Source organism: Suncus etruscus, chromosome 6 (genome assembly GCF_024139225.1).
Source record: "Suncus etruscus isolate mSunEtr1 chromosome 6, mSunEtr1.pri.cur, whole genome shotgun sequence".
Taxonomy (NCBI): Eukaryota; Metazoa; Chordata; class Mammalia; order Eulipotyphla; family Soricidae; genus Suncus; species Suncus etruscus.
The window spans coordinates 118,655,061-118,683,001 of NC_064853.1; the positions used below are offsets into that span (position 1 = coordinate 118,655,061).

Below are 27,941 nucleotides of genomic sequence, written 5' to 3' on the forward strand. Positions count from 1 at the left end.
GGATCAAAGGCAAGGCAAGTGCCTTAAGCTCTTTCTGGTTCTAGATCAGTGTTGAAGAGAAGAGCCCTGGGAAAGTGGGGGATAAGAGTTCCGAGGGTGGAGACTGGTACTAAGTGTTCTGCAGAATTAGTTGGTGTCCCTGCCAGTCCAGAGAGGATGTGTGTGGAATCTGGGAGGGCGTTGGAGCAGAGCCTGACACTGGTGGCTTTTGAGCTGGAAGCTCATGGGATGGAACAAGACTTCATCAGTTGGAGACTCTTGAACAGGAAGCTAAGGTCAGGCAGCCAAAGTGAATGGTGTGAAGTGGCATAGAAGGAAGGGGAAGCCAGCAGGAGGGGATATCAGGTGGGCGTGGCCCAGAGGGCTCGTACCTGGCCGGGAGAAGGGGTTACTCCTGGCTCTGCACTCAGAAATTGCTCCTGGCTTGGGGGACCACATGGGAAGCCAGAGTATCTAGCCATGGTCTGTCATAAGTTAGCACATGTAAGACAAACGACCTACCGCTTGCTCCACTGCTCCTGCCCTTCAGGGCTTATTTCTGACTGCACTCAGGGAGCACTCCTAGCAGTACTTCAGCACCCTATGAGGTGCCAGGGACCCACTCTGGATCAGCATCGTGCAAGGCAAGCGCCCTACCCACTGTGTTAGTTTTCTGGTTCTTTTCCTGGTTCTTTAGATCATCCTCCTGCAAACTCCAGGGCCAATGCTATCGTTTTTTCCAGTTGGGGATGACGGTGAGGAAACCCAGAAAGGTTGAGTATTTCAGGTTCACACAAGGAAGCCCAAGTCGGGAAGGTGCAGTCCCAGGATATTTTGAGGGTTTGAGTAGACCACTAAACTGGCGCTGAGAGTCAAAGACCATCTCTGATAATGTAAAATGCAAAAGAAAGTTTATTTGGCTAGCCGGGCCCAAGTCTCATGAAAAGAGGACATGGGTGAAAATATCAAGCAGTTTATATAGGGATAACAGGCTTTAGCAGGCTAAGAATTTCACTGGTTAACACTATTTAACTTCCATAATATACATGATTGGTTCGAATTTTTTGTTTGTTTGTTTTTGGGGGGGGCGGTCACACCCGGCATCGCTCAGGGTTACTCCTGGCTCTATGCTCAGAAATCGCTCCTGGGGCCGGAGAGATAGCATGGAGGTAAGGCGTTTGCCTTGCATGCACAAGGACAGTGGTTCAAATCCCAGCATCCCATATGGTACCCTGTGCCTGCCAGGAGCAATTTCTGAGCCTGGAGCCAGAAATAACCCCTGAGCACTGCCAGGTGTGACCCAAAAACCAAAAAAAAAAAAAAAAAAAAAAAAAAAAAGAAATCGTTCCTGACAGGCTCAGGGTACCATATGGGATGCTGGGATTTGAACCATTGTCCTTCTGCATGCAAGGCATGCCCTACCTCCATGCTATCTCTCCGGCCCCGATTGGTTCAATTTATTTTATTTTATTTTATTTTGGGGGGCCACGCCCAGCGGTGCTCAGGGATTACTCCTGGCTATCTACTCAGAAATAGCTCCTGGTAGGCAAGGGGGAACATGTGGGACGCCAGGATTCGAACCCAACCACCTTAGGTCCTGGGTCGGCTGCTTGCAAGACAAACACCACTGTGCTATCTCTGGCCCCTCAATTTTTATTTTTGCTCCCCGTGTCAATCCCTTACACAGATGTTTCTCATCTCACAGAGGTCCCAACTCCTGCCCCCCCCCCCCCATTCCCTTGTCTGGTTTGATATTGTTTGGGCTGAAAAACTGAATGGCCTTCATAATAAGAAGACCACTATGGTACAAAGTGATTTCTTATTTTCTCGGAATTTGACCTGGGAATGCGGGGGGGGGGGGGGGGGGCAGTATCTGAGAAGGGAGGGAGAAGGGGAGGATAAACTTTCAAGCTCTACAGGCTTAATTATTGCTCATTAAAGTTAGTTACAGCTTCAGGGTCTGGGGTCTTTTTTTTTTTGTTTTTGTTTTTTTTGATTTTTGGGCCACACCCGGTAACGCTCAGGGGTTACTCCTGGCTATGTGCTCAGAAGTTGCTCCTGGCTTGGGGGACCATATGGGACACCGGGGGATCGAACCGCGGTCCGCCCAAGGCTAGCGCAGGCAAGGCAGGCACCTTACCTTTAGCGCCACCGCCCGGCCCCAGGGTCTGGGGTCTTAACAATATGTGGGTGGGAGTTACTGGGATGTCTAAATGTGAGGGAGGGGGAGCACCCTGGAATGGGAACCAATGACAGCATCCGATTTTTGTGCTGCAGGAGGCCAATGGCCCAGCTGATGGCTATGCGGCTGTGGCACAAGCAGATCGGCTGACACAGGAGCCTGAGAGCATCCGCAAGTGGCGGGAGGAGCAGAAGAAGCGACTGCAAGAGCTAGGTGAGGGGGCTGGAGTGACAGGACTGCAGGGCGGGATCTAGATTCAATCCAGCCACTCTTGGTTCCCTGAGTGCTGCCAGGAGTGATTCGGGAACTGCTGGAGCAGGGCCTTGTCATGAAGCTCCCAGCTGTGCGGCTAGTGGGGATACGTTGGGGTGAAGGGTTGCGAATGCTTGGGGGAGTCCTGTCTTCCAGCACAAGGTGGGGACAGCTTGCTTACTCTGGTCTGTGGGTGCAGATGCAGCCTCCAAGGTGACGGAGCAAGAGTGGAGGGAAAAGGCCAAGAAAGACCTGGAGGAGTGGAACCAGCGCCAGAGTGAGCAAGTGGAGAAGAACAAGATCAGCAACCGGTGAGCAGCTGGCAGCATGGGGTCTGGGGATGAGGAGGCTGGGGGATTGTGGGACATGGGACATGGGGTTCTGGCACGGGGACTGTGGGGAGGATAAATGATGGGGGCAAGAACTCAGGAAGATGTCTGCTTTCCTGTGGCCTGTGGAGGTCAGTGGGGTGAAAGGTGTCGGATCTGAACCTCAGTGTGTTATCATCAGGGTCTGCAAGGACACTAGAGAGTATGTCTGGGAGTGACAGCCAATTTGGGGCATGGATTTGATGACTTGAGGGGACACCACTTTCATACAGAAGGATCAGGAATAACAGGAAGTCCAGGGATGGGCTGTGGGCTCAGTGTGGTTAGGGTGCCGTCATATCCCAGGCTCTCTCTGCTCATGCCTCCTCGAGAAGCCTTTCTCTCCTGTCCCTGGAACATGGGACCCTGCTCTCTCAGCAGCCTCAGCAAAGAGTCTTGCTCCTAGTTCCTCCAGCCAAAGCCCTTCACCAGGTCCTCATTAGCATGTTCCCCTTTTGGGCCTAGTGATTGTCCCAGGTGCAGGGACTGTGAAGGACAGTCTGGTGAGTGGTGAGAGGCCCATTCATTAGACTATCAAGGATGGCTGACCCACTCACTGGAACTTTACAGGCATTGGGAGGAGCCTTATCTTGCACAATCAGGGCGTCCTTCCTGAAGGAAGTGGCAGGTGACATGGCTGCTCACCAGAGAACAGCCCTCGTTCAGGACATGGGCTCAAACGACATCCTGCGCAACAGCATCCCTGAGCTCCCAAATAGTCAATCAAGGGCTGCCTGGGAGGGCAAGGGCAGCGCTGGTGCTGTGTGCCCTGCAGGTCTGGGCAGGCCCTGGGGAAGACAGGGAGAGGGGCAGGATTCAAAGGCAGTCTGGTGGGGGTTTTGGTGGGGGGCGGGTCCCCCCTGCTGTCCAGACGAGCCTCTTCCAAACACTCCCTCGCACCGGAGATGTCGACGCTGCCTCTCTAACCCTCTGCTGTCTGTCTGTCTGTCCTCCTGTCTTTCTGCCCGTGCTCCCTAACCCGCTGGCTCGCTAGGATCGCGGACAAGGCCTTCTACCAGCAGCCCGATGCTGACGTCATCGGCTACGTGTACGTGCTCCTGGCGCTTCGGGCGGGCGTGGAGCGTCTTCTCGGCCTACAGGGACTTTGCTGGGTGGAGGCGTAGTGGAGAAAGGGGTGCCGCGGGCACGCCCGGAAAGCACGGAAGCCACCTCAGAGCGGGCAGCTAGAGGCCCTCCGGAGAAAAGAGGCCGCTGTGTGGCACCTCGCCCCAAATCCGGCTTGTCTTTTTGCCCGGTGCCCAGAGCTGGCCACCTAGGCCTCCCGAGCCCAACTCCTGCATTTCCAAGCATCAGCTTGGGAGCTAACAGCGACTAGATAGACTGGGGGTTTGGAGAGGAAGGCAAGGGACGTCCCGCTCTTGGGTGTCCTTCTCTTGGGGTTCGCTACCCCCTCGTGCCATTTGCTAGGCCCCGTCTCTGCTTAGAGACTCAACACTTGCAAGCGTCCTTTTGCTCTGGGCTGGGTTAGGAGGCTCAAGGAAGGAGAGGGCCGCACTGCTGGGGAGCCAGAGAGGGACAAGCTAACAGAGCCCAAGTGAGCAAAGCACAGTGGGTCAGGCGCTTCACTCACACACAGCCGACCCACATTTGGTCCCCGACATCCCTGACGCATCCCATCTAGAGCCCTCCAAGAATGGGTCCTCCCTGCAGAGTCACTCACCTGGGCACCGCCGGGGTGCCTCCCAAAGGAACCAAAGTGGGAAGAAACTGTGGGGTAGAGGGACAAAGGACTTGGTCTGTGGCATCTGTGGAGTGTGGCTGAGGCTGGCGGTGAGGGTGACTAGTGCTAGGCTCGGGTGCTGGAATCCCTCCCAAAGACTGTCCAAAGACTTAAACACGAGTGTGGGGAGGGCGGATGGGCACTCAAGCTGGAGGAGAGGCAGAAGATGCTTAAGACATGACCGGAAAGCCTCCTCCGAAGGACAGATCCCAACCAGTGCCTCTGTCCTTTTCTGCCCTAGCGTTACTGAGGATTATGTTCAAGTGGACATTCTGCAGGTGGAGGCTCTTTTTTCCTTGTCCTGTCTTTTGTTTGGGGGCCAGACTCAGCAATGCTCAGGGTTTACTCCTGGCTCCTTGCTTAGAAATCACTTGGGCAGACTCGGGGGATCATATGGGATGCTGGGATTCTAACTCAGTCGGCCTGCAAGACAAAGGCCCTCTGAATTGTGCTATCGTTCCAGCTCCTTTTTCTTTTCTTTTCTTTCTTTTTTTTTTTTACTACATTCTTGATGCTCGGGACCATGTGCTGGGTATCTTAATCAGGGCTCCTAGAAGTGAATAAGTTTTGTTACCCATCTCCTTTGCTGAAGACCAGGTACTTTTGTCCGGAGTAATCTCTTATGCTCAGAGCCAGGTGTGACTGAACACCACTGGATGGAAGGGAGCAAAAGGAAAGCAGGGCAAGGAGAGATTAGGACATATGGAGAGAATTGGACATGACTGACTTGGGTTCTACTCCCAGTGCTCCATTTGGTCCTCTAAGCACTGTGAGCCTGCAGTAAATCCTGAGTACTGCTGGTGTAGCCCTTCCCTAAAACATAAAACTCACCTTTTCTGGAAAGGTAGCCTATAGCTGACTTCGTGCCAGGAACCCAGTTAAGAGCCTTTCTGGTCTCCAGCCTAGTAATCACACTAAAGGGGTTGGAGAAGTCAGTCTAGGCTGACCTGGACTTGGTGCTCTGAGGAACTGACCCCGCAGCATGTGCAAAAACCCTGAGTTGCGCGGTGTGCTAGCAGGCGCCAGGCTGGTTGGACTGAGCCTGGCTGGCTGGGGCAAACCACTGATGGGGGTTAATGGCTGTGTACTGTCCCCTCACTCCAACCGCAGGGCCTCCGAGGAGGCGTTCGTCAAGGAATCCAAGGAGGAGACTCCAGGCACGGAATGGGAGAAAGTGGCGCAGCTGTGCGACTTCAACCCCAAGAGCAGCAAGCAGTGCAAAGACGTGTCCCGGCTGCGCTCGGTGCTCCTGTCCCTCAAGCAGACGCCCTTGGCCCGCTAGAGGGCGCCGAGCACGGCAGGCCCGGGGCCGCCTGCAGCCACTGCGACTGCGCTGATCCCCGGACTCGGGAGGCCGGGGAGGGACCCCCCCCACACCCAGCGCCCCACTCCTTTCCAAGGCCCTTTGCCCAGCCTGCCCTGGCTTCTCCGGCTCACCCTCCCGATGTATTTTTTTTCTTCATGGCTTAAAGGGTGTATTATTAACTCTTTTTACACTGAGTTATTATCATCATTGTTTATCTGAAAGCTACAGTGGTTGGTTATCAGGGCTGATGGGCAGGCGTAAGGGCAAGTGGGGCTCCAGTTCTCAACTGGAAGTGGGGAGTCCCAGTCTGAACTGGCTGGCTGCCCTGCACCTCAGGATGATTCAATTTCTACTTGGTACTGAGATCAAGTTCAGTGAAATGTGAGTCCTGTAACTGGTCACATCCCTAAGCTTCACCATTGATTTGGGAGGTATGGGAATGCCGGGGGTTGGGCTACCCTTAACAGTACTCAGGAGCTATTCCTGACTCTGTGCTCAGGAGTGGCTCCTATGCTCAGTGCTAAGGATGCAATCAGCCTGCTAACCAGGCTCTTTGATCCCTGTAACTCTAGCTTCTGATCCTCTCCTTTGAGTTTTGTTTCTTTTGGCTTTTGGGTCACACCTGGTGGTGCCCATGACTGTTCTAGTGAGGTTCAGAAGATCCCATGTGGTGCCATGGATCAAACCCACAATCAGATATGTACAAGGCAAACACTCTACCCACTATACTCATTGACCCCAGGATCAGGGAGAAATTTGAGCTACTCCCAGTGATGTTCAGGGGTTACTCCTGGCTCTGCACTCAGGGGTCATTTCTGGTAGTGCCTGGGATTAAACTGAGTCAACCGCATGCAAGGCAAGGGCACTACCTACTGTCCTAACTCTCTGACCCTGGGATTCTGATTTTTTTTTTTCCCCATTTTTGGGTTATACCCAGCAGTGCTCAATCCTTACTCCTGGTTCTGCCCTATCACTCCTGGCTGTGCTTAGGGGACCATGTGGGATGCTGGGTGTATTGGCCTCATGCAAAGCAATTTCATCCTAGAGAACCCCAAAGTCCCTACAGGAATTGCTAAGTGGGAAGAAAGAGGTTCTCCCAGAGAATCTCCAATGGCTCCCTGTAAGTATGGGGAGAGGCTGGCCTTAAAGGAGTCTCTGTTGGGGAGCTAGAGATAATACAGTGGGTGGGTAGAACATTTGATTTTTTAGACAGCTAACCTGCATTACATCCCTGGTACATCTTATGGTTCCCAAGCCACCATTAGGGGTAAGTCCTGAATGCAGAGCCCAGAACAATCCCTGAGTACTACCAGGTGTGGCCCAGACCAAAAAAATAAAGGACTGAGGCCAGGTTTTACAGGAGGCTTTGGGATTGATCCCTAGTACTGTGTGGTCCCAAAACACCTTTGAGCAACTCTTAGCACTGATTCCACTCAAACCTCCATTCTGCCCCAAGTTTGAGTCATTGACAAAGGCACTGCTAAATGCTCCAGAGGTGAGGCCACTGGGTGGGAATGGAGCCTGGGGCTTATCAGCTAAAGGTTTGGTAATTGTTAGGTCATTCCAGACTAGTATCACTGGATGTGGTCCAAAACCAAAAGCACATCCCCCTCCAACGAAGACTAGTCTCTGGTTCCATGACTTTGGAGGATAAGTAAGAATTGAAGGTTCGGGGCTGGAGAGATAGCCCAACAGTGGGCTTTTGCTTGCTGGAACTGACCTGGGTTCAATTCCCGGCATCCCATATGGTCCCCAAACCTGCCAGGAGCGATTTCTGAGCCCAGAGCCAGGAGTAACCCCAGAACACAGCCAGGTGTGGCCCAAAAGCAAAATCAAGAATGGACGGTAGATTTGGGACTTCAGAGATACAGTGGGTTGGGTGCTTGCCTTGCACGGGACCAAGGTTTGCTCGCCTGCACCTCCTAGACTCCCTCTTAACCCTCCCAGAGTGATCCCAGAGCATCGATGGGTGTGGTCCAAAAACAACACACACAAGACTTGGGTATGGCCGCCCCCCTCAAAAAAAAAAAAAAAAAAAACCTTGGGGAAACTTTAGTCTTTTCCTGCAAAAACCAGAGTCCGAGAAGTCAAAGGGATGAGAAGGCGGACGAATTCACCAACATGTATGTAAGGGGTGTCAGAGTTTATTATATAATAATAAACAGCGAAGAAGGGGAGGCACCTACAGAAGGATGCCAACTACAAACCAATCTGCGATTAAAATAAAGAAGCCAACAACATGTCAGACAATTGGCCACTTTCTCCCTCGCCGGCACAGACTGGGTGGGCTCTCAGGGGATGCTGGGGAGGGGAGATGGCCTAGACCCTGGCGGAGAAGTTCGGGGTGCATCAGGTGCGGCCGGCTCAGGATCGCGCCTTCATCGCGGAGGTGGCCAGCCCCAGCAGGATGGCGACCACGGTAAAGCCCTGCGCGGCGATCCGGGTGCGCATCATGAGCTGCGAGCGTTGGCTCTGGCCGCGGTGGAAGCAGTAGAGGCCGTACAGGAGGGCGGACGCGGTACCCAGGCAGCCTGCAGGGAGACCGGGGCAGTGGGAGACCAACCTCGCACGCGCACAGGAACATTCCCAGGGGCGGGGTCGTGGGAGACTCACCCGGCCGCGCATGCGCACATCTCAGGGGCGGGGCCGTGGGGGTCTCCACCCGGCCGCACATGCGCACACCCTCACTTCCGGTCCATCTGTAAACAAGTCCCGCAGGCCTGGCCCCGCCCCGATTTGCTTCCCCCGACGTTATCGTCCCCTTCCTCTAAGGTTCCGGCCTCCTGCTTACCGATGGGCACCAACGGGTTCTCGCGGGTTTTGCGCACGAACTTGTCCTTGACGCTTTCCACAGGATCGAAGACGGTGGGGCTGAAGCCTTCAATGACGGGGGGTTGCGAAGGGTTAAAGGGGACCTCCGGGGCCACGCGTCCGGGCGTCGTAGCCATGGCCCGAGTTACCGCCGAAAGAGCCGGGTCGCGGCGCCCCGCCCCCGAGGAGGTCACGAAAGGGGCGGGGAAAGGGGAGAAACGTCCGGCGGAAGTGCTAGCACTTGTTGCATTCTGGGAGTTGTAGGTCCTCCCATCGGGTGCCACTTAGGTAGGGACTACATTTCCCAGAAGTCCCCGCTCCTCCGGGCACACCTCCCCGGAAGTAGCCGGCTCCACGCGGTGCGGGGGCTCGAGAGTCTCGATCGTCGCTTCGCGCCATGCCGAAGGCCAAGGGGAAGACGCGGAGGCAGAAGTTCGGCTACAACGTTAACCGGAAGCGGCTGCACCGGAATGCTCGGCGCAAGGCGGCGCCCCGGATCGAGTGGTGAGGGGCCGGGGTTCGGGAGGCGGGGGGTCCGGGCGCGCCCGACTCTCGAGTGATGGGCGACTCGCTTCTCTCCGCAGCTCGCACATCCGGCACGCCTGGGACCACGGCAAGTCGGTGCAGCAGAACCTGGCCGAGATGGGGCTGGCCGTGGACCCCAACAAGGCGGTGCCCCTCCTCAGGCGCAAGGTACCGACGCTGCGGGGTCCCGAACTGGCATCCCTCGGGGTCCTTGATCCGGCCCTCACCTCCTGCGCCCTAAATGCTGCCTCTGTGGCCCCAAGTCGGACCCACCGCCTGCCCTGCTCTCCAAGGAGCCTGGCTTCGGGTTTCCCTCCTCCTCCTCTTCCCCACTTGACTTTTGGCTCTGAATTGAGCCCGTTTGAGGCCTTGCAGAGCTGAGCCTTATTTTCTAGAATTTACCTTTTGCTGGCCTCGACTTCTCTAATTAGGACCCTCTTCTTCCCCCGACATCTCTTTCCCTCCCAGTTCCCTTCCAGTTCCCCCCTTTTTTTCTTTTTTCTTTTTGGTTTTTGGGTCACACCCGGCATTGCTCAGGGGTTCCTCCTGGCTCTACGCTCAGAAATCGCCCCCAGCAGGCTCGGGGGACCATATAGGATGCTGGGATTCGAACCCCCGTCCTCATGCATGTAAGGCAAACGCCCTGCTTCCGTGCAATCTCTTCGGCCCTCCAGTTCCCCTTGGTCTGAAGCTTCCACAGGACTAGCTCGTCCGGACCACCAGAGCAGAAGCTGAGCTTTGGGATCTGAGCATTAGTAGTAGAGCAAGAGGCGCTTGCCTCGCAGGTTGTTGACCCTGGTGATTCCCCCCCCCCCCCCCCACACACACACACACAATCGAGCATCAGGAGTAATTCCTGAGCACAGAGTCGTAAGAGACTCCTAAGCATCGCCAGGTGTGACTAAAGAATTAAAAAGAGAAAGAAGACTGGGGTAGGAGCGTTAGCACTGCAGGAAGGGTGTTTGCCTTTCACATAGGGCCGACCTGGGTTCAATCCCCGTTTCTCAAACCTGCCAGGAGTGATTTCTGAGTGCAGCGAGGTGTGGCCCAAACAGCAAAAAGGAAAAAATAAAAAGAGCTGAGACCAGAGCAGTAGCATAGCAGGTAAGGTAGGGTGTTGGCCTTGCACCCTGCCGACCCAGGACATACCTGGTTTTGATTCCCGGCATCCCATATGGTTCCCTGAGCCTGCCAAGAGTAAACCTCTGAGCACCATGGGGCGTGACCCAAAAACAACAAAAATAATAAAATTAAGAGGAAAGTTAGCCTTAACTCAGGCATTTACTTTGCTTTCTCAGTCTGCTTTATTTGCTTTTGATTTGGGGACTGCAGATACCTGCTGATGCTCAGGGCTTACTCCTGCCTGACTTTAGGGATTGAAACCCTTGGAGGGCCCTATTCGAGTGCAGACCAAGTGCCTTTCCCCTTCCTTATGGTTCCTCCCTCTGTGGCTCCTTTTTTGGCGGCGGGGGGGGGGGGGGGTTACTCCTGGCTCCTAGCTAGCTCTGTGCTCAGAATTCACTCCTGGCAGGCTCATGGGACCATATGGGATGCTGGAAATCAAACTGGGGTCTGTCCTGTGTTGGCTGCATCAAGGCAAAAGCCATACCACTGTGCTATCACTCTGTGGCTTCTTACAGATTTCTAAGTTTCTTGGTTTTTCTGTTGTTGTTGTTGTTGTTGTTGGGGTTATTTTTGTTTGCTTTGGGAGGGCATACCCGGTGGTGGTCAGGGCTGACTCCTGGTTCTACACACAGAAGTCACTCATGTCAGTGTTGGGGGATCATATAGAATGCTGGAGATCGAACCCAGGTCGACCCTGTGCAAGGCAAGCGCACTTCCCACCAGACTATTGCTCCAGTCCCTCTATTTCTCTCTCTCTTTTTTTTTTTTGGTTTTTGGTTTTTGGGCCACACCCAGTGACGCTCAGGGGTTACTCCTGGCTATGCGCTCAGAAGTCGCTCCTGGCTTGGGGGACCATATGGGACGCCGGGGGATCGAACCCCGGTCCGTCCTAGGCTAGCGCAGGCAAGGCAGGCACCTTACCTCCAGCGCCACCGCCCCGGCCCCCCTCTATTTCTCTTTTTCTGATCTGTCTCCCCATTCCTACTCCCATTGCAGTATCTGGTAGGTTACCTGAAACTGGGTTTGCCTCTTTCTTGAGCACCCAGTGGTGCTGTAGGGCTGGAGGGTGCTTGTGAAATCTCCCAGGCAAAGGGTTTGCTCATTTGAATTGGGACTTTGCATGCCACACAGTCAGATCACATTGCCCGCCCTCCCTTTTATTTTGCATATTCTTTCCTACTAGTGGCTCTGGGACAGCTTATCTTAGCAATAAAACCTGACAGCACCTCTGACTCTGAACTAAAGAGCTCTCTTAGTTACTGCAGGACAACACAGCAAAGTGAAAACTTGAGAGTGTGGTGCCTTTTTGTTTGGAGGTCTCCCCATATTGTGCATAGGACTTGCTCCTCTGCTCAGCAATATCTCTGCAGTATCAAGAATTGTTCCCAGTTGTATGCACAGCAGACTGCCTTTTCTTAGCGGCTGTCCTTTCTCCAGTCCTTGTTGTAACTATTTTACAGATGGGCACATAAAGGATAGTTTGAGTGTGTTGGAAACCAGGAGACCGACAGGCCTCATGGCACTTTTCTCTTCTGCCCAACCATGGGTCAGGATTTTTTGTTTGTTTGTTTCTGAGGTCACACCCAGTAGCGTTCAGGGGTTCCTCCTGGCTCTATGCTCAGAAATCGCTCCTGGCAGGCTCAGGGGACCATATGTGATGCTGGGATTCGAACTATCGTCCTTATGCATGCAAGGACACCCTTATCTCCATGCTATCTCTCCGGCCCCATGGGTCAGGATTTTTATAGGCAGTGTAGTTGTGTTGAGGCAGGCAAGAACTTCTAGAACATTCACTATGCCACATGACTCGCTCTGGATCTCCTCTACTCATGGGTTTGTTGTCCACAGGTAAAGGCCATGGATGTGGACAGTGGGGGGAGATCTGCACTTCTGGTTCGGAAGCCCTACGTTCTCAATGGTAGGTGCAAGTGGGCTGGACAAGTACCAGAGGGCAGAAACTATTTTTTTTTTAAACCATAACTGGCAGTGCTCAGGCTTAGTCCTGGCTCTCTGCTCATGGATCACTATTGGTGGGCTTGGAGGGCCTACACGGGGTGCCAGAGATCAAACCCAGATCAGAGGCATTCAAGGGGAATGCCCTACCCACTGTACTATTGTTTGACCCTGGAGGAAGAAGCTCTATGGAGGGGAAACCCTACAGACAGGTAAAAAAGACTCAGGAATCCACTCCCTCTATTTTATCTACCCACTAGTATGCTTTTATCTTTTAATGTTTTTTTTTTTTTTGGTTTTGGTTTTTGGGTCACACCTGGCAGCGCTCAGGGGTTATTCCTGGCTCTATGCTCAGAAATCGCTCCTGGCAGGCTCGGGGGACCATATGGGATGCTGGGATTCAAACTGATGACTGTCTACATGAAAGGCAAACGCCTTACCTCCATGCTATCTCTCCGGCCCCTAATGTTTTCTTTTTTTATGGGACCACCTTTAATGGTGCTCAGAGTTTATTCTTGCCTTTGTATTCCCGCCAGTGCTTGGGGGAAAGATCCTATGGGATGTTGGGGATCAAACCCTGGTAGGCCACATACAAGGCAAACATACTACCCACTGTACTATTTCGTGGGCCCTTTTAGCTCACCTTTCAAATAGGTGCCAGTGTCTAAATGTATTCCAGGCTTGGCTGGGTGCCCACATTCCCCAAATTGAAGGGGGAGGTTCTGGATTGGAGGAAGGAACAGAGCTCAGTCAATCATAGGGATGCTACTTCTTTGGTGTGCAGGATAGGAGGCTACGTCCTGGTGTAGATGGCACAAATCTCCTTCTCTTGCTTTTCCCACAGACCTGGAGGCTGAAGCCAGCCTCCCTGAGAAAAGAGGGGACACACTGTCTCGTGACCTCATTGACTATGTCCGCTATATGGTGGAGAACCACGGTGAAAACTATAAGGTGAGGACCTGAGGAAGCACAGAAGTGACTCTGTATGTGGCCAAGGGAAGAGAGGACACACTGGGGTGGTAGGGCTCAGGACTTCCCCAAGACGGACTTGGGTTGATCTGATGTCCACAGTGGCACCTGAGTTCTGTCCAGAATAGGACTGGAGCTTGTTACACTTTCCTATTTTATTTCTTGTGACATTTTTTCCTTTGGTTTTTGTGTTTGAATTCATGGACACCACCTGGCAGTGCTCAGGGGACCCAGTTTGCACAAGAATTGAGCCAGGTCTACTATGGGTAAAGCTGGACCTCAGGGCCCCACAGAGTGGGGAAGGCACTCGCCTTGCATGAGGCTGATCTGGGTTAGAGGTTAGATCTGCACCCCATATGCTCCCTTGAACACCACCAGGAGTAGTTTCCTGAGTGCAGAGCCAGGAGCAACTGCTGAGCATTGGCCCAAAAATAAAAAGAAAAATATATTGGAGCTTAGCTTTTTGTAGGGTTTTTGTTGTTGTCGTTTGTTTTGGGGACACACCTGGTGGTATTTGGGTTACTCCTGGCTCTGCATTGAGGAATCTTACTCCTGGCAGGCTCAGGGGACCATATGAGCTACCAGGGATTAAAGCCAGGTCAGCCGCATGAAAGGCAAATGCTGTTGCTCTGACCACTCCTTTTTCCTCTTTTGGCCCATACTCTGGTGCTTAGGGCTTACTCCTGGTTCTGTGTTCAGGGATCACTGGCCTTTACCCTATTTCCTTTCTGTTGTAGAGTGAGGTGTATATTTCAATTATTTGGCAGTTTCATTCAGAGCTCAATTGATGGGCTGGAGTAATAGTGCTTGTCTTGCATAGGATCTACTTGGGTTCAATCCCTGACATCCCATATGGTCATTTAAGAATTGTCAGGAGTGATTAATGAGTGCACAATAATGCCTGTTCATTGCCAGGTGTGGCCCAAGAAGAGAAGAAAAGACTCAACACTCAGCTGTCCCCTTTCTCCCCTTTTAGGCGATGGCCCGGGATGAGAAGAATTACTACCAGGACACCCCTAAACAGATTCGGAATAAGATCAATGTCTACAAGCGTTTCTACCCCACTGAGTGGCAGGCTTTCCTTGAGTCTTTGCAGAACACAAAGATGGAGGTGGAATGACTTGGGGTTTGGGGCCTGTCCCCACTCCCATCCCTCACTCTGAGGCCATCGCCTTGATCCAGGAAGCAGCAAGCCAGGATTTGCAGCATGGAAGAGGTGTGGTGGCAAGTGAGTCTGCCCAGACCTGTCCTGATCACAGCTGACACATGTTCCCCTCTTGGCCACAGACTGTCTCTCAAACTCCATTTGTTCTCCTGTGGACTGTGGGGGAAAGCAGCAGCTATGTTTGCAGTGTACCAGGGCACTTTGAAGACTTCATGTACAGAATAAAACAAGGTTCTATTTTAGGTTCCTGGGTTTGTTTGTTTATTGGCTGGGGACCAAACTCGGGCCTGACATAAGGAGCACTCCACCAGTGACCATTTTTGAACCTCAGCTGTTCTTCCTGTAGGTGACATTGCCGACCACAGTGCTCAGGAGCCTGCAGTTCTGCTGGGAGTGGGGTTTGTGTGTTTTTGGATTTGGGGCTACATCTGACAGTATTCGGAGCTTTATCTGCTGCTCACACTGAATTACTGCATTCAGTGATTATTCCTAGAGGATTTGGAACTATATAGGATGCTGGGGGTCGAAGACAGTGCAAGTGCCCTCTCCCTGTATTGCTCTGGCCCTTGGGAATGAGGATTTGGAAAGTTAGCCGACTTCCTGGCTCTGTCTCAGGGATCACTCCAGCAGGGCTTGATGCAAACCCTATGGGATCCTAGGGGTCAAACCTGGGTTGACTGCATGCAGAATTTTTTTGTCACTCCCAGTGGTGCTCACAGCTCATTCCTGGCGGGCTCAGAACCATTGGGATGCTCACTCCCTGTACTGTTGTTTCAGACACTTTTCATGTTTCTATAGTTGTTTTTTTTTTCTTGAGCTACATCCAGTAATACTGCTCAGAAACTACTCCTGGCAGTGCTTAGGAGAATATACTCCATATAGAGGGACCGTATAGGGTGCTGAAATATCTAATCCTTTGGGCTTCTTACTGCCATCCAGCTGAGGGGCTGGCCTTTGTGGTTGGACTTTTTTTTTTTGGTCACACCCAGCAGCATTCAGGGGTTACTTCTGGCTCTACAATCAGGAATCGCTCCTGGCAGGCTCGGGGGATCATATGGGATGCCAGGATTCGAACCACTGTCCTTCAGCGTCTAAGGCAAACGCCCTATCACTGTGCTATCTCTCCAGCCCCCAGTGGTTGGACTTTTTTTATGGGGGGGTTGGGCCACACCTGTTGATGCTCAGGTGTTACTCCTGGCTTGGGGGGAACCACATGGGATGCTGGGGCATCGAACTGAGGTCCATCCTAGGCTAGTGCTTACAAGGCAGACACCTTACCTCTAATGCCACCACTACAGCCCCTGGACTGTCTTAGGGACTGTTCTGGGAGCACTCCATAGCTGCCTCGAGCCTCCAATAAGGCCCTAAGGTATTACGATCCCAGCACAAAATGCAGAAAGTCAATGTAGGCAAAGCCGCAGCTATTTTATGTGTTTATTGTGCCTCAAATGGTCTTAGCCACACACTGTGTCAAAGCCCCCACAGCGCCTGGCTTCCCAAGATTGGTACCTTCACAGCTGGCGCTTCCTTCCCCCCACTCCCATTCCTTCCAGATTCCTGAGGGGCTTATGTCCATCTGTCTCCCTGCAGCAGGAGGAAAAGCTGGTGCCTGAGCATATCCCAGCTCAGAAATGGGGTTCCTGGGAGGAGCTAGTTTCCGAGGCTGAAGCAGCATTTGGGGGTAGTGGTGTTTCTTAGTAGCACCATGGTATTTAGATTTTCTTTGGGGGTTGGCCAGCAATACTCAGGGCTGGCTCCTGACTGTGTTCAGTGATCACTTCTGGCTGTGTTCAGGAGATTGAACTGGGGATTGTGCTGGGGATTGAACCTGGTCAGTTGCATAAGAGGCAAGCGCCCTCTCTGCTGTCCTATGGCATTGGCCCTGGAATTGAAATTTTCTTCAGCACCTCTGGACACTGGACCAAGCCAAACTCCCTTCAGGGCAGCTGGAAGAACCAATTTGGCACAAAGCTGCACCCGGGAGGCCACAGAGGGTGACATTTCAGGAGGGGTGGCCTGTAGTCTCCTGAAACGCTCTTGCCTGCTCCATCCACTCATCCGTGCTGAGCTGTCTTGAGCTGAGGTCTGGAAGCTGCTCAGGTAAGTGCAAAGCAGGAGGAGTGCATTGTGAAAGTACCTTCACCTGTCACAGGTTCTGGGTCTTCTAAGGCCTTGGTGTCAGATAATGGCTCTGAAACAGACTCCAGTAGGAGGATGGTCCAGGTGGTGGTTGTGCATGTTTAGCCAAGCCCCCAGCTCTCATTTCCAGAACCTTCCCTCTACTCTTAAGAATGGGCCTGGGGCTCATCCAACCATGTCCTCCCTGCTCCACCACCTCAGGGAGGAAGAAGTGTCTGTGGGGAAACACCCACATGAGCTCAGGGACCTCAATGAACAGGCCATTTTCCAGTCCTGAGGCTGGCACTGGAGTATGGAGGCTGCTGGCTTGGGAAACTTTATTGCCATGGAGTAAGTTTTTGGGTTCTACCCCTGCACTGTAAAAGGGGGGGGGGAGGGGATTGGGGGAGATAGTACAGTGGGCAGGTTCTGCCTTGCATACAGCCAACCTGGATTCAATACCAGCATCCCTGAGGGTCCCCCAAGTACTGTCAGGGTGACTCATGAGTGCAGAACCAAGAGAAAGCCCCAAGCATGGCTAGCTGGTTGTGTTCCCTCCAAAAAATAAGAAAAGACTAATCTAAAGGGGTTTGGGGGAAATCTCTTCCCAAATAAATAGCTAGATGGAGAGACTAAAGGCTCCAGAAGAGAAGGAGCTCATGTAGAGTCCTATGACAGGATAGCCCAGAGATCCCATCCCATTATTCAGGAGCTAAGGGGACTGGAAGTGGTCAGAGTTTTTCAGGCCACCTTTTTGGCTGATCCAGTTCCAATACCAGCAGGGGGTTTATTTTTCTCTGCGTAGCTCTTGGGATCAGTACCGGCTGGAAAGACTGTGTGTCAGGTCCAGCAAGCTTCTCGTGAAGGTACAGAAGTCCTTCCACTTAGGATCAAGTTCTGGAGCTAGAGATGGGTGAGCACTTTACTCTTTGGGGTGCCATGTTTTCCATTCCAGTATCCTGGCAGCACTTAGGTGTTGATCTAGAAATGTTGGCCTGATCCTTGGATGAATGATGAAATGTAAAAAGCTCTGAGCCATTCATCTCATGCCATTGTGGTCATCTGGGTGGACCTGGGTTACCTTCTTCCCTACTCTTTCCACTCCTGGTGATCCAACAGCTCTTGTCTCCAGGAAAGAAGGGATTGGCCCTGATGATCAGGGGATGAATAAAGCCAGTCAATCTGGAGCTGAGAAGCCAGCTTCAGGGGGAAGCAGGCCTTACAGTACTCCTGTCCCCATCTCCTAGGTTGTCTCAGCCCTTAGGATCCTTGCAGCTGGGAAAAGCAGTTCCAATGTAGAAAAACATGACAATCAGGCCCCAACACATACACTGGCAATGTCAGGCCAGCAAGTTGCGGAGTCTCAGATCTGGCAAGTGAGAAAGGGACTCGTCCAGGCTGGAAGGTGTAGACTAGAGCACCATGTCGCCAGGAGGGGGCAATCTACGGGAGGCATTTTCGATCTCAACCTGCAGGGGGCGGCCTCTGCATAGCTTCCTGGGCTGGCAACGGCCTGCGGCAACAGCTGGATCCAGCCCCTGCCACACACAGCCTCAACACGTGGCCTCCGCCCCAGAGAGGTTTCTCTTGGTGGCTCCAGGCTGGTCCCGTTGGCTGCAGCCTAGGAGAGCAGCTCCAGCAGCAGCCGCCAGATGTGCACGGTGCCCGGGTTCTCAAAGCCGGGTCCCGTGGGGGCCACGCTGGCAGCAAGCAGGAAGACCTCGCGCTGGCTGTCGAGGGTCTGCAGACCCAGCTCCTGTTGCAGCTGCACCATGCTCACTGCTTCACTTAGGTCCTGTGGATCAGGGAGGGCAGTAGTTAGGGGTCCTGCCAGCAGCTTCTCCCAACACACCACCACCACCACCCCATAACATCCAGCAGAACAATAAAGCTCTGGTTCTTAGCAGTCACCATAACACTCTATCTCTTTGTATGTTTATTTGGGGGAAGGGGCACCTGGCAATGCTCAGGGCTCACTCCTGGCTCTGCACTCAAGCATCATCCTGATGATGCCCAAGGAACCATATGGGGATCAAACCTGCAGTTGTGTGCAAAACTAATGCCCTCTCCACTGTTCTATTGCTCTGACCCCTACTTGTCTTTTCAGCATGGTCGCTGGCAGGCTGACTTGGGGCTTCAATCTAGAGCCCCATATTCTGCTGCTTCCTTCAGGGCTCCTGCGTCTGGGTTCCCACCACGCCTGCCTGGGCCCTCACCCTGCACCCCCCTCACCTGCTTGTTAGCCACCACCACCACTGGCAGGTCGGGGTCCTTGTCCAGCAGCCTGTGAAGCTCTTGGCGGGCGCAGGGAAGGCGCGATTGATCTGCAGAATCCACCACAAACACCAGCACGTCCACCTCATTCACAAACTCCTTCCAGTAGAAGCGCAGGTTCTGGCTGCCACCGACTGGGAAGAGGCAGGGGCCCCCCTACTCAGTGCTGCCTAGAGCCTCCACCCCATGCACAGCCACTCCCCCAAGGTTCCTCTGGCAGGGCCCAGTGGTTAGAGCCAGAGCATCTAGCAGGTGGGGCCACGCTGGACAGCTTGGGCTCAGCGCCATAGCACTTGCCTTGCATAGGTGAGGCCCTGAGTGTGATATCCGACCCAGAAAAGCAAAAAATAAGACCAATTAATTCAGGGACTAGGTGCCATAAACATTTCACAGCAGGGCTGGTGGGAAGGGGGTGACAATGGGTGGGAAGGGGAGATCGATATACCAGTGGGAAAGGCCTTTGCCTTCCATATACCCCATGAAGTTCCTGAGCCCCACGAGCATCTTGGCTTCCACCTGAACACTGAGAGAGAGTCAGAGACAGAGAAACAGAGAGAGAGCGGCTGACCTCTGCCCTCAGCACAATGCCTGGCACATAGCAGGCACTCACCAAGTACTTACTGAGTGCTTACAAGGTGCCAAGCACTGAGCTGGGTGCTGGGATACAGAGGCGACCCAGGCAGTCAGGATCCCCTTCCCCGGTCCCAACTAACCAGAACTCCTGGGAGGCTCCCACCAACCCATCAAAAGGGAGGAAAGAAAAACAAGAGAGTGATGGACCAGAGAGCACAGCCAGCACAGCACTTGTTTTGCACGTGGTTGACTCGGGTTCAATCCCAGGCCCCACCAGGAGTGGTCCCTGAGTGCAGAGCCAGGAGAAAGTCTGAGCACTGCCAGGTGCTAAACAACAGCAAAAAAGATGCACAAAGATGTGAGAGTTGGGGCCGGGCGGTGGCGCTAGAGGTAAGGTGCCTGCCTTGCCTGCGCTAGCCTAGGACGGACCGCGGTTCGATCCCCGGCGTCCCATATGGTCCCCCAAGCCAGGAGCGACTTCTGAGCGCATAGCCAGGAGTAACATCTGAGCGTCACCGGGTGTGGCCCAAAAACCAAAAAAAAAAAAAAAAAAAAAGATGTGAGAGTACACACTGGGGTGATAGTACAATGGGGAGGGCACTTGCCTTGCACACGGTCAACCTTGAGTCAATCCCCAACACACCATATGGTTCCCCCAATCCAACAAGAGTGATCCCTGAGCATCACCAGGTGTGACCCCCAAAAAAGGGGGGGCTTTCCTTTGTGTGTGTTTGCTTCTGCCAGCTTTTGTGGGAGATAAGTACAAGGTGTGGGGCCTTGATGGGTAAATCCAAGTAGAAGGGAAAGCAGGGTTCTCTAGGTCAAAGAACATCTGGATGGGGACAACATACTTCACAGATCCTATGACAGACAAGCCATTGACCTGTGTCCATCTCATCCTGCCCAGGCCCAGACCTCAGCATTTAAGTGCCAGGCTGCAACTGGCACTGCTCAGATGCCCAGGATGTCACCATCCCCAGACTCAGGAACTCTATCACGTGGCAAACCTCTCTGACCTTTATGTCCCTGATAAGACAGGGGCCCTGGAAAAAGTCTGTCAAAAGACCAGATTACAGGCAATTGAGGCCAAAAGCCAGCAATCCACAAGCTGGAGCCATAGTATACAAGCAAGGGGTGCTGGTCTTGCATGCAGCAGACCCAGATTCTATCCCTGGCAAACCATATTGTCCCCCAAGTACTGCCAGGAGTGCTCCCTGAGCACAGAGCCCAGAGTAAACCCTGAGTACTGCCAGGTGTGGTCCCAATGCAAAATAAGACCAAAAAAAAAAAAAAAAAAACCCAATAGCTAGAGCTCCAGTCTGATTGTCTGATTTCACCAATAAGCACTAAACCGAGCCACTGATCTTTTTTGGGGAAGAGAGGCCACATCCAAAAGTGTTAGGGGCTGCTTTCTACTCTTACAACAGTGCTTGGGGAACCTAGTGGTGCTGGAGATGGAATGTGGGGTCCCAGCCTGCAGCTGCATGTGCCCCCAACCATTTGAGCCATCTCCCAGCATTAAAGCCTCAAGACTCTAGTCAGAATTTCAGGGCCCACCTCTCTTTCTTCTCTTCATTTGTACAGCAAAGAAGGGTCAGGTCAGGTCAAGATCTCTTGATGGGGGGCCGGAGAGATAGCATGGAGGTAAGGCGTTTGCCTTTCATGCAGAAGGTCATCGGTTCGAATCCCGGCGTCCCATATGGTCCCCCGTGCCTGCCAGGAGCAATTTCTGAGCACAGAGCCAGGAATAACCCCTGAGCACTGCCGGGTGTGACCCAAAAACCACACAAAAAAAAAAAAAAAAAAAAAAAAAAGATCTCTTGATGGATTTTGATAACCAGGGATAGAACCCCTGATCACCAGCTATGAAAGTCCTCCCAGGACCTGAGTGTACAGGGTTTTAGCGTGAACTTACACCTGTCAGTTCCACCCACGTCCGATCCTGTACACAGAATCAAGTCCCCTGAACCTAGCTGAGGAGGGGTCAAAAAAAGCCTAGCGGTTCATTTTAGTCTTTCCAAGAAAGACGGGCCTTTCAGAAGGAGGCAACAGTACAAGCAAAGGACAGAGAATAGGGCCCGGAGAGATAGCACAGCCTTGCCTTGCAAGCAGCCGATCCAGAACCTAAGGTGGTTGGTTCAAATCCCGGTGTCCCATATGGTCCCCCGTGCCTGCCAGGAGCTATTTCTGAGCAGACAGCCAGGAGTAACCCCTGAGCACTGCCGGGTGTGACTCAAAAACAAAAAACAAAAGAAAAAAGGACAGAATAAAGAAGAGGGCATCAGCATCAGAGAAATAGTACGGCTGGGAGAGCTCTTGCCTTGCACATGGCTGATGGGGGTTCAGTTCCAGGCACCACATATGGTCCTCTAAGTCCTCCAGAGTAATTCCTGAGCACCACTGAGTATGCCCCCTACATTCCCCCAACAAATAAAGAACAGAGAAAAAAAAATTCAGGGCAAGGACTTACTGGGGACAAAGGACCTTCAAGGGTCAAATCTAAGTCCCTTGTAATCAATGATTTACCATATTTCACATGTTAGCATCACCCATTACATAATCATCCAGTTAATTTTTTTCCTTCAGTCTAATGCTTGGATTCTAACCTTTTCCTTTTTATTTATTAAAAAGCTATTTTCCAGGGCCGGAGCAATAGCACAGCGGTAAGGCATTTGCCTTGCACGCAGCCAATACATGATGGACCCTGTTTCGAATCCCAGCATCCCATATGGTCCCCTGAGCCTGCCAGGAGTGATTTCTGAGCACAGAGCCAGGAGTAACCCGAGTGCTGCCAAGTGTGACCCAATAACCCCCCCAAAAAAAAAAAAACTATTTTCCTAGTTTTTGGACAACACTCAGTTGTCCTCAAGGTTTCCTCCTGGCTTGGTATCAGGAATCACTCCTGACAGTGCTCAAGGGACTATATGTGGGGCTGGGGATTAAACCCATGTCAGAAATATGCAGGATCATCCTACTGACCCCTGTACTACCTTTCATCCTTTTTTTTTTTTTTTTGGTTTTTGGGCCACACCCAGTAACCCTCAGGGGTTACTCCTGGCTATGCCTCAGAAGTCGCTCCTGGCTTGGGGGACCATATGGGATGCCGTGGGATCGAACCCCGGTCCGTCCTAGGCTAGCGCTGGCAAGGCAGACATCTTACCTCTAGCGCCACGGCGCCGGCCCCAACCCCTGTACTACCTTTCTGTACCTCTAGTTTAATTATTTATTTTTGTTTGTTTGGGGACCACGCCAGGTGGTACTAAGGGTTACTCCTGGCAGGCTCAGGAGACCATATGAGATGCAACGGAAACACACTAACCACTGTGCTATCGCTCTGGCCCCAGTCTCTCAAATTTTAAAGCTATAAATGGTTGTCCTGAGTCTGGATTGACAGTACCATAAGGGGCCGGGTAGGTGGCGCTGGAGGTAAGGTGTCTGCCTTGCAAGCGCTAGCCAAGGAAGGACCGCGGTTCGATCCCCCGGCGTCCCATATGGTCCCCCCAAGCCAGGGGCGACTTCTGAGCACATAGCCAGGAGTAACCCCTGAGCGTCAAACGGGTGTGGCCCAAAAACCAAAAAAAAAAAAAAAAAAAAAAAAAAAAAAAACAAAAGACAGTACCATAAGTGGAAGGGTGTTTGCCTTTCATGCGGCCAACCTAAACGGACCAGGTTCGATTCCCAGCATCCCATATGGTCCCGAGTCTGCCAGGAGCTATTTCTGAGTGGAGAGCCAGGAGTAACCCCTGAGCAGTGCCAGGTGTGGCCTAAAAACAAAAACAAACAAACAAAAAACAAAAATGGTTGTCATTCCCACCTTTTATTTATTTATTTATTTATTTATTTATTTATTTATTTTTGTGGTTTTTGGGTCACACCCGGCAGTGCTCAGGGGTTACTCCTGGCTCCATGCTCAGAAATTGCTCCTGGCAGGCACGGGGGACCATATGGGACGCTGGGATTAGAACCGATGACCTCTTGCATGAAAGGCAAACGCCTTACCTCCATGCTATCTCTCCAGCTCCCCACCTTTTATTTTTTGGGGGAGCACACCCAGTAGCGCTCAGGAATTACTCCTAACTATGTGCTTAGAAATTGCTCCTGGGCCCGGTGAGATAGCACAGCGGTGTTTGCCTTGCAAGCAGGCGATCCAGGACCAAAGGTGGTTGGTTTGAATCCCGGTGTCCCATATGGTCCCCCGTGCCTGCCAGGAGCTATTTCTGAGCAGACAGCCAGGAGTAACCCCTGAGCAACGCCGGGTGTGGCCCAAAAACCAAAAAGAAAAAAAAAAAAGAACTTGCTCCTGGCTTGGGGGACCATATGGGATGCCTGGGGATCAAACCGTTGTCTGTCCTAGGCTAGTGCAGGCAAGACAGACACTTTACCGCTTGTGCCACCGCTCAGGCCCCTCTTTCCTACCTTTTTGCAAAAAAGAAAGGTAAAGCAAAACAATATATTTCTTATAAAATCGGCAATGATTACTCTGTAAAATAAGGCAACTTGGTGGGCCTATCCTTTTTTTAAAATTGAAGACCTAGGGGCCGGGCGGTGGCGCTAGAGGTAAGGTGCCTGCCTTGCCTGCGCTAGCCTAGGATGGACCGCGGTTCGATCCCCTGGCGTCCCATATGGTCCCCCAAGCCAGGAGCGACTTCTGAGCGCATAGCCAGGAGTAACCACTGAGCGTCAGATGTGTGTGGCCCAAAAACCAAAAAAAAAAAAAAAAAAATTGAAGACCTAGGGGCCAGAGAGATAGCATGGAGGTAGGGTGTTTGCCTTGCATGCAGAAGGATGGTGGTTCGAATCCCAAATGCTCCCCTGAGCCTGCCAGGAGCGATTTCTGAGTGTAGAGCCAAGAGTAACCCCTGAGCGTCATTGGGTGTGACCCAGAAAAACAAAAACAAAACTAAACAAAAAACTAAAGACCTAGACGGGGCCAGAGTGATCGCATAGCAGTAGGGTGTTTGCCTTGCATGCAGACAAGCTGGGCAGACCCGGGGTCAATCCCTAGCATCCCATATGGTCCCCTGAGCCTGCCAGGAGCAATTTCTGAGTGCAGAGCCAGGAGTAACTTCTGACTGCTGCTGGGTGTAGCCCCCCCCCCCCCACACACACACACACAAAAAACCACAACAACCCAAACAAAACAAAATTGAAGACCTAGAAATGTTTGGACTGAAGTGAAGATAGGACAGCTAGTTTGGGTGTTTGTCTTTCATGGGGATCACCAGGGTTTGACCCCAGTGCTCCCCTATCAGCCCCATCTGGAGTGATCAGAGCCCAGAGTAACAGTTGGTGTGGCCCCAAAACAAAACAAAAACACACAGAAAAGTTGGCTGAAGAGAAAGAATTTCCCTAGCTGGGGAAGAACTTAGTATAGGACTATATTAGGTCCGGCTAGAAGGCCTCCATCCCTTTTAAAATACTGCTTTTGGGGCCCGGAGAGAGCACAGCGGCGTTTGCCTTGCAAGCAGCCGATCCAGGACCAAAGGTGGTTGATTCGAATCCCGGTGTCCCACATGGTCCCCGTGCCTGCCAGGAGCTATTTCTGAGCAGACAGCCAGGAGTAACCACTGAGCACTGCCAGTTGTGGCCCAAAAACCAAAAAAAAAAAAAAATACTGCTTTTGGGGCAGGCGAGGTGGAGCTAGAGGTAAGGTAAGGTAAGGCCTTATAAGTGCTAGCCAAGGAAGGACCGAGGTTTGATCCTCCGGCCACCCATATGGTCCCCCCAAGCCAGGGGCAATTTCTGAGCACTTAGCCAGGAGTAACCCCTGAGCATCAAACGGGTGTGGCTCGAAAAACCAAAATAAATAAATAAATAAATAAATAAATAAATAAATAAATAAATAAATAAAATAAAATAAAATACTGCTTCTATGGGGCCGGAGAGATAACATGAGGTAAGGCGTTTGCCTTATGTGCAGAAGGTTGGTGGTTCAAATCCCGGCATCCCATATGGTCCCCAGAGCCGGCCAGGAGCAATTTCTGAGCATAGAGCCAGGAGTAACCCCTGAGCACTGCTGGGTGTGACCCAAAAATCAAAAACAAATCAACCAAAAAAAAAAAAAAAAAACGCCCGGAGAGATAGCACAGCAGCGTTTGCCTTGCAAGCAGCCGATCCAGGACCAAAGGTTGGTTCGAATCCCGGTGTCCCATATGGTTCCAGACAGCCAGGAGTAACCCCTGAGCAATGCTAGGTGTGGCCCCCAAAAAAAACAAAAACAAAAACAAAAAACCCAAAAAAAATAAAATACTGCTTCTAGTTTTAGGGAATTGTTGGGAGGCTTTTATTAAAGAATGCCTGGGAGTAATTACTTGACCTGGGGCAACAGTAGCAGAAGAAATGCTGGATGGGCTCAAACCTGGGAATCGCACATAGAGATCAATTTGGCTTAGCTCCAACCTGAATGCTTGGTGTTGTATGTGTGTGTATGTAGGTTGAGGACCTGGGGGCGGGGGAGTCTGGAGGGGGTTCTGCTCACTCTCCAGCAGGTCCACCTCGAAGTCCTTGGTGGGCAGACGCACTGAGTTGAAGCCCGAGGTGGGTACATGGTCTTCATGCGGGGGCTTCCCAGCCAGCACGCGCAGGAACGTGGTCTTGCCGGAGCCATCCAAACCCAGCACCAGCACCTCGCGCTGCTCCAGCTCCTCCAGCGCCGGCTCCTCGGCCTCCTCGTCCTCGGGCTGCGGGTAGAGGACAGGTGGGCTGCAGCAGGCCTCCGGACGGATGGACGTCACCCCCAATTTCCAATCCCCAGACCCTCTCGATCCCGGCTGGGGGATCAGAGGCCAGGCACGGTGTAGGCAGCCCTGAAGCTCCCCGGCCGCCTTCTGCCTCTGTAAAGGGTATGTCTCTGTATGTCTCTGGAGCTGAGAGTTGCTGTGTCCTGCTTCAAACCCCGCTTCAAAAAGCTAAGCACTGCAAAACGTGCTCATTGTAGCCATTAATCCAGACATCACCTCTGATTAAAAGATCAGCTCAAATTATTTGATATATTTTGGTTTTGCAGGTTAAAGTTTTTGTTGTTTGTTTTGGTTTTTGAGTCACACCCAGCAGCGCTCAGGGTTACTCCAGACTACGCTCAGAAATCACTCCTGGCAGGCTTGGGGGACCATTTGGAATACCGAGAATCGAACCACCGACCCTCTGCATGCAAGGCAAACACTTTACCTCCATGCTATCTGTCTGGCCCCAGGTTAAAGTTTTTTTTTTTTTTTTTTTTTTTTTGGGCCACACCCGGTGACGCTCAGGGGTTACTCCTGGCTATGCGCTCAGAGGTCACTCCTGGCTTGGGGGACCATATGGGACGCCGGGGGATCGAACCGCGGTCCGTCCTAGGCTAGCGCAGGCAAGGCAGGCACCTTACCTCCAGCGCCACCGCCCGGCCCCAGGTTTAAGTTTTTTTAAATAAACATACTGTTGGGGCCAGAGAGATAGCATAGTGGTAAGGCGTTTGCCTTGCATGCAGAAGGTTGGCGGTTCGAATCCCGGCATCCCATATGGTCCCCGAGCCTGCCAGGGGCGATTCCTGCCAGGAGGAACCCCTGAGCGCTGCCGAGTGTGACCCAAAAACCAAAAACCCAAAAAAAAAAAAAAGATACTATTTACAGTCTGGGGGGGGGGGGAAGGGGGGCATGACAGAAAATAACTGAGAAGCACGGGCAAGGCCAACCTGAAGGGGCGGGGCCGCTCAAATCAGACCACGCCCTCTCCAGGCCACGCCCTGGTCCGGGCTCGAGCTGTTCTGGGCGGGGCCCTACCAGACAAGTCCCGCCCACAAGACCACGCCCAATCAAAACACCCCCTCTCGGCCGCCACGCCCACCACGCCCACGCCTCGGCCCAGCCTCGTGGCGCCTTCTCCGAGTCCCGCGACGCCGCATTCTCTTCGCCTTGCTCCCTCCTACGCTTCACCCTCCCGGAGACCGCGCGCGAGTCCCTCACTCACGTCCCACGCGTCCCACTCAGGGAAGCGGCCAGGCTCCGCGCCCCACCGATCCTCGGCGCCGTCGCGGCTGCCTTCCCGCCCGCGGCCGCCGTAGGCCTTCCAGAGGAGGAAGAGCACCGAGCCCAGCACGGCCGCGGCGCCCCCCAGCGCCAGCACCACGGCGCCCAGCGGCCGCGGCGCCATGGCAGACCGAAGCTCGCCGGAGGAAGATGGCCCCGCCGCGCCCACCCACCCGCCCACCCCACTGCGGCCGCTACAAGCCCCTGTGGCACTACAAGCCCCACAATGCGTCGCGGCGATCGCGAACCACAACTCCCACAATGCACCACGGCGGCTGCGCACTACAAGTCCCAAAGGCACCACGGCGGCTGCGCCTACCACCCCCACAATGCACTGCGCGGACCTCCCGCTCGCCCTTTGGGCACACTCGCCCTGTGTGCCCGAGGTAGCCGCCTCCTCCTGTTCTTCTCCGGGTCCCCTTAGAACGGGTAGTCAGGGCCGGAGCCATAGCCATAGCACAGCGGGGCGGGCTCTTGCCTTGTACGAGGCCTACAGGGCCCCCCAGGCTCGCCGGGAGTAACCACTGAGCATCACCAGGTGGAGCTCAAAAACTGGAAACGGGCCGAGAGACGAGATGGCATGAAATAGAGGGCGTT

At 53.0% G+C, this 27,941-nt stretch overlaps 5 protein-coding genes across 6 annotated transcripts in view; 2 read left to right on the forward strand and 3 right to left on the reverse strand.

The window, feature by feature from the left end:
- CLTB (clathrin light chain B) overlaps positions 1–5,806 on the forward strand; it is a 33,622-nt gene extending 27,816 nt beyond the window's left edge. Inside the window, exons 3-6 of one of the 2 annotated variants that reach the window (XM_049775774.1) lie at positions 2,257–2,374; positions 2,613–2,724; positions 3,776–3,829; positions 5,633–5,806. In XM_049775774.1, coding sequence (XP_049631731.1) covers positions 2,257–2,374; positions 2,613–2,724; positions 3,776–3,829; positions 5,633–5,804 — 456 coding nt within the window. In that variant the 3' untranslated portion in view covers positions 5,805–5,806. The remainder of the gene's footprint in view (positions 1–2,256; positions 2,375–2,612; positions 2,725–3,775; positions 3,830–5,632) is intronic. The other variant, XM_049775773.1, reaches the window with a different exon arrangement.
- The window catches only part of FAF2 (Fas associated factor family member 2), a 475,675-nt gene that overhangs the window by 70,230 nt on the left and 377,504 nt on the right, over positions 1–27,941 (reverse strand). The gene's annotated exons all lie outside the window — the stretch shown is intronic.
- HIGD2A (HIG1 hypoxia inducible domain family member 2A) lies at positions 8,136–8,816 on the reverse strand. The gene is made up of 2 exons (XM_049775789.1): positions 8,620–8,816; positions 8,136–8,359 (listed from the first exon to the last, which is right to left on the reverse strand). The coding sequence occupies exons 1-2, from the start codon at positions 8,774–8,776 to the stop codon at positions 8,193–8,195; spliced, it is 324 nt and encodes a 107-aa protein (XP_049631746.1). The 5' UTR covers positions 8,777–8,816; the 3' UTR covers positions 8,136–8,192.
- Positions 8,991–14,618, forward strand: NOP16 (NOP16 nucleolar protein). The gene is made up of 5 exons (XM_049775776.1): positions 8,991–9,143; positions 9,224–9,332; positions 12,138–12,207; positions 13,087–13,193; positions 14,188–14,618. The coding sequence occupies exons 1-5, from the start codon at positions 9,037–9,039 to the stop codon at positions 14,329–14,331; spliced, it is 537 nt and encodes a 178-aa protein (XP_049631733.1). The 5' UTR covers positions 8,991–9,036; the 3' UTR covers positions 14,332–14,618.
- ARL10 (ADP ribosylation factor like GTPase 10) lies at positions 18,042–27,474 on the reverse strand. Its single transcript, XM_049775766.1, has 4 exons — positions 27,286–27,474; positions 25,820–26,021; positions 18,727–18,902; positions 18,042–18,289 (listed from the first exon to the last, which is right to left on the reverse strand). The coding sequence occupies exons 1-4, from the start codon at positions 27,466–27,468 to the stop codon at positions 18,116–18,118; spliced, it is 735 nt and encodes a 244-aa protein (XP_049631723.1). The 5' UTR covers positions 27,469–27,474; the 3' UTR covers positions 18,042–18,115.

Bases quoted from the DNA above. Each gene is read 5' to 3' on its own strand.
- HIGD2A (XM_049775789.1), bottom strand. From the start codon at position 8,776: ATGGCTACGACGCCCGGACGCGTGGCCCCGGAGGTCCCCTTTAACCCT. The intron at 8,360-8,619 runs GTAAGCAGGAGG...GTCTCCCTGCAG, and splicing joins GAACCCGTTGGTGCCCATCG to GCTGCCTGGGTACCGCGTCC.
- ARL10 (XM_049775766.1), bottom strand. From the start codon at position 27,468: ATGGCGCCGCGGCCGCTGGGCGCCGTGGTGCTGGCGCTGGGGGGCGCC. The intron at 26,022-27,285 runs GTGAGTGAGGGA...CTCTACCCGCAG, and splicing joins CTGAGTGGGACGCGTGGGAC to CCCGAGGACGAGGAGGCCGA. The intron at 18,903-25,819 runs GTGAGCAGAACC...GCCTCTTCCCAG, and splicing joins CGAGGTGGACCTGCTGGAGA to TCGGTGGCAGCCAGAACCTG.
- NOP16 (XM_049775776.1), top strand. From the start codon at position 9,037: ATGCCGAAGGCCAAGGGGAAGACGCGGAGGCAGAAGTTCGGCTACAAC. The intron at 12,208-13,086 runs GTAGGTGCAAGT...CTTTTCCCACAG, and splicing joins GAAGCCCTACGTTCTCAATG to ACCTGGAGGCTGAAGCCAGC. The intron at 13,194-14,187 runs GTGAGGACCTGA...CTCCCCTTTTAG, and splicing joins ACCACGGTGAAAACTATAAG to GCGATGGCCCGGGATGAGAA.